At 29.9% G+C, this 4,478-nt stretch overlaps 1 protein-coding gene across 2 annotated transcripts in view; it reads right to left on the minus strand.

Moving 5' to 3' along the window:
- Positions 1 to 1,210: 1,210 nt before the first annotated feature.
- LOC108689710 (zinc finger protein 148-like) overlaps positions 1,211 to 4,478 on the minus strand; it is a 5,028-nt gene continuing 1,760 nt past the window's right edge. The window contains exons 3-6 of one of the 2 annotated variants that reach the window (XM_018196606.1): positions 4,199 to 4,428; positions 3,301 to 3,559; positions 2,943 to 3,126; positions 1,211 to 2,863 (exon numbers count right to left, since the gene is read on the minus strand). In XM_018196606.1, coding sequence (XP_018052095.1) covers positions 1,298 to 2,863; positions 2,943 to 3,126; positions 3,301 to 3,559; positions 4,199 to 4,428 — 2,239 coding nt within the window. In that variant the 3' untranslated portion in view covers positions 1,211 to 1,297. Of the gene's footprint in view, positions 2,864 to 2,942; positions 3,127 to 3,300; positions 3,584 to 4,198; positions 4,429 to 4,478 lie in introns of both variants that reach the window. The other variant, XM_018196605.1, reaches the window with a different exon arrangement.

The following is a 4,478-nucleotide window of genomic DNA, read 5'->3' on the forward strand; positions in this document are numbered from 1 at the left end:
TTGTATAGTGTAACAACAATAAAAATGTGTTAAATCATGTATTTATTAAAAAACATTGTGTCAAATTTTATTTTATATCTATATTTTAAAATTAATATAGATGCAAAAAGAAGTAGAGGAGAGTTGTTATAGATTCTTTATTGAGTTAGTTTTTATATTTGTTCATTAACAACATAATAAATATGCTGCTATTTACAAGCTATTTAGGTACATTGATTTTTTATTGCAAGTACTTATAACAGCCATAAAAATTTTCACGCTAAAATTGTTAAAAATTAACATTTCTCCAATCTCTTTATTCATTATAATAATGCAACATAACACTAAATTCTAATTAAAACTTAAAACTTAGTATCTTAGTAACGTTATAGCAATAACGTTACAAATACTTTGGATGTTTATAAGTATTTGGCATTTCCTGATTAACTGAGGAAATATCAAGTTCTTTTTTAGTAAACGTGCACTAGCAAAAAGCTTTTGCTATAGATATCGCGTAGATGTAAACAATAATAATGTATAATGTTCTTAGGGTTAACGCTATTTGGGAACATACATTCAAAAGTTAAATAAATAATATTCTTAAATATACAACTATTACATCATTTTTATATTTACCATAAATAAAAATTAAAAAAAGAAGTAACGTTAATATGCTGTATATATTGTATTTTTAACGCTCTTAAATTTGTGACAAGTTCTTCAACAATATATATTTATAGACCAACCATACAAGAAACAGCATATTTGTAATTCAGATATCAAAAAATATACTAGCTATCCATTTATACGTTGCACAAAAAATTATTAAACATATATTTATAAAACATTTGTTTATGTCAAAATAACTTATTTATATACAAACAATTGTATATTATTATTTTGCAATTGTTTCTTGCATTCTGTGGATATTGTCAGTTGTTAAATTTTTTTTTAAGTTACGTTTGTGAATTATTTTGAAATTGCAGATATCTTATACAATATATTATTGTATTATAATTATGCAACAGTAATTTTGTATGTATAAACACTTTTGTAAAAAGTCTACATTTGGCACAAAATGTATAGAATATGTTATATATAGAATCTCTTAACAGATTCTGTCAAATATAGCATATATATATATATATATGTACAGTCGCATATTCTCAATTTGTCTAAATAAAATATTCAAAAGGCAAAAGTTGCCCATATTTAAAGCTATCAGGTGTAAAATCACAAATCTTTTGGGGGATTAGCATAGAGATACAGCATTATTGTTTTGCGTGACTAGTTAAAATTAATAAAGAATATTTGCAAATCACTGATTCCTTGCTACTTGACATTTCATCAAAGATGGTAACAATTTTTCCCTACAACATGCATTTGTAGTATTGCTAGTATTCTTACAACAATTGCTAAATATTTTCTGTAGCTGCTGCAGTGTTTTTAAACAAATTACAACACAGCAAGAATCACAACCACCGGCCTCGGCGTTGCAGGAACATTTACCTTGCAAAGAAGACATAAAGTCGCTTACAAGTTGTACCGTATCTTTTCTCGTTATTTCGCCGACCGGGGTATTTGTGCAACTCTGACAATTTTGTACGTTATCGCATTTACAATCAGTACATTTACATATATCAGCATCTGCAGTAATCTCCTGCAAAACATTTCTATCTTTATTCTTTATGTTATTTGTTTTATGCTCATCATACTCTGCAAGTTTTTGGCATTGTACAATGTCGATGTTTGCCGAAGTGTGTTCCGTATTCATTACATTGACGTTTTTTAAATTTTCCGTAGATGGCTGAGTTTCCATTTCTAGTGGATAAGGCTCTGGGCCTACTAGATCTACTAGAGAATGAACTGTAGGAAAAGCATTTAGTTCTGACCAAGATTGTGCTCTCAATGCAGGCGCAGTTGCCAATGCCATCACATCTATCCAAGAGGAAGGTAATTCCTCTTCGGTTGCTATCGCGAGTTCAACGGCTTCGGACTGACTGTTTGTAACTGCATTTGCATGTAAATCCTGATTTGAAACTGCGATAAGAGACTCATTCTGTAAATTCGTATCATCGATGAATGAGAGAGTATCCATTTCGCTCTCGAAAAGGTGGGTTTCGTTCGAGGAACTTATAATATCAGTAATATGACTAGTAATGCAATTGGCACTATATAACGTATTGCTATCAGATAAATCTTCTGCATTTGATTGATTTACGAATACTTCATCAGAAGCAGTAACGGAATTATTTTTAAATTGTTTCATATTATTCGTGAAACTTGTTTCCTCAGAAGAAATATGTGCTATTGCATTTTGTAAACCATCCTGCATAATCTTCTGCCTTAAATTTACTGGGATAGATTGATCCTGTCTAGCTATACTGTCACTATGCACTTCCGGTAACGAAATTGACTTGTGCAAATGATTCTGTTGTCCAACAACATCCATTAAATTATCATGTTGTACATTTGATTCAGTCATTTGGTTAAATACTTTAAACTTGTGATAATCCTCATTATTGTTAAAAACATTAACTGCCTGTTCGTTAAAATTATCTAAGATATCTGTTGCAAGAAGCGCAATTTCGGTAGTTTCATTCGAATTTTCTTTGTCTTTGGTAGAAATATAACCGAGTTTTGCGTCCAACTTGCGATGCGTCATAATATCTATTACATTAGTAGGAGTTATTTGTTCCGCTGCATTTTTTGCAGATACATATGGCATGTTTCCATCATTTTGCATGAGATCTGTAGATATTGGTATGACAGCATACGATGGTATAGTAGTGTTACTTGCGCTAACTTTTACAAGTTTCAATTGTAATTGAGTTAACCTTTTTTGCTTCTCAACCACATCATCATCCTTGTTATCTTTATGCTTCTGTCATAAATAATTAAAATTTAATTAGATTAATACAAAACATACTAATATTGTTAATATTTTTATGGTTAATACTTACTGTATTGTTAGTCATAGTTTTATTATGTGTTTTTATGTGGCTTTTTAAACTGTGAGGAGTAGTAAAACGTCGTTTGCAGTTTTCAAAGGTACAAATATATGGTCGTTCACCTGTATGTGTCCTTTTATGCGTTTTTAAATGGTGCGAAGCTGTAAAGGCCTTTCCGCAACCCTTTTCTCTGCATCTTAAAATAAACAGAAAATGATTAATCCCAAATATTTATAAAAGATCCAATATGTAATAACTTCTAGAAATTAACCAAGTTTTATAATGTTTTTCTTTTGATTTATTTAATGTGTTGATATATAATGATTTGTAATGTTTTTTTTTATATTACAGGAAGTATCGAAAAACATACTTGTATGGTCTTTCTTGAGTATGAGTACGTATATGTTTCTTGAGATCGCTTAAAGTAGTGAAGAATTTAACACATCCAGTCTCTTCACAGTTGAATGTATTGCCGCTATGAAGTCTTTGGTGAGCTCTCAGTCTGTAACGGGTATTGAATGCCTTCTTGCAGTCTTTGTGAGTGCATTCAAACGGTTTTACTTTTGTGTGTACTCTAATGTGGATCTTTAGACTGTAGGACGTGAGAAAGGCCTTGCCACAACTCGGCTCTGCACATTTAAATCGATACTCGCCTGAAAGTTTTGAGAATTCCCTCCACATAAAAAGATTGCAGGTCTATCTATCTCTTGCAGTATCTGAAAGCCATGCAGGTCAAAGCGTTCCCTTTATACCAGCATTGATGAATTAATAATATCAGTTGCAAAGCAGAATTATATAAATATAGATTTCATTGCTAATGTCACCACAAGGAAATATGGCTGTGAAACTTACCTGGATTCTTTCATCCATGGAATATGCAAAAACAAAAGCACATATAATTTGTTAGTATAGCAGATGGAACAAACTGTATATTGGACAAGCCCAAAATGCAAAGCATAATGTTCTTTTTTTAATGATATAGGTCAGACAGATGAGGCAACATACACAACAGTATAATGAAAATTCAAGATAATTATTCTAAATAAGATGAAAGATTTTAAAGATATTAATTATAAAATATAAAAGTAGTTATACATTCATGATCATTTTTACTATCAAGTTATATTTTTTTATTTATATGTTAGAAATGACTTATATGTTAAAGACATTGTCTACCACTAAAAAATTCTCTATTCTAATTTTATCATATTATTATTAAAAATCCTATATTTTTATTCCTAATAAAAAAATTATTCTTAGAAATTTACCTTTATGTGTTTTCATATGAGTACGCAAATTTCCAATGGTACTGTATGTCCTGGTACAGCCTTCGTATTGGCAATTATAACGATTGATATGTTTCTGATTAATATCTGGATCCATACTTTCAATCGTAACAGTTTTATGAGAGGTTGCATGATCTTCAAGTAATACATCATCTTGATCTTGATGAATTCGCATATAAATTTCATCTGGATTGATGGTATGATGAATATGCCTGTAAATGTTAATACATATTTTCAATATATGTATTTATATATATTTATA

This window comes from Atta colombica, unplaced genomic scaffold, assembly GCF_001594045.1.
Source record: "Atta colombica isolate Treedump-2 unplaced genomic scaffold, Acol1.0 scaffold275, whole genome shotgun sequence".
Classification (NCBI taxonomy): domain Eukaryota; kingdom Metazoa; phylum Arthropoda; class Insecta; order Hymenoptera; family Formicidae; genus Atta; species Atta colombica.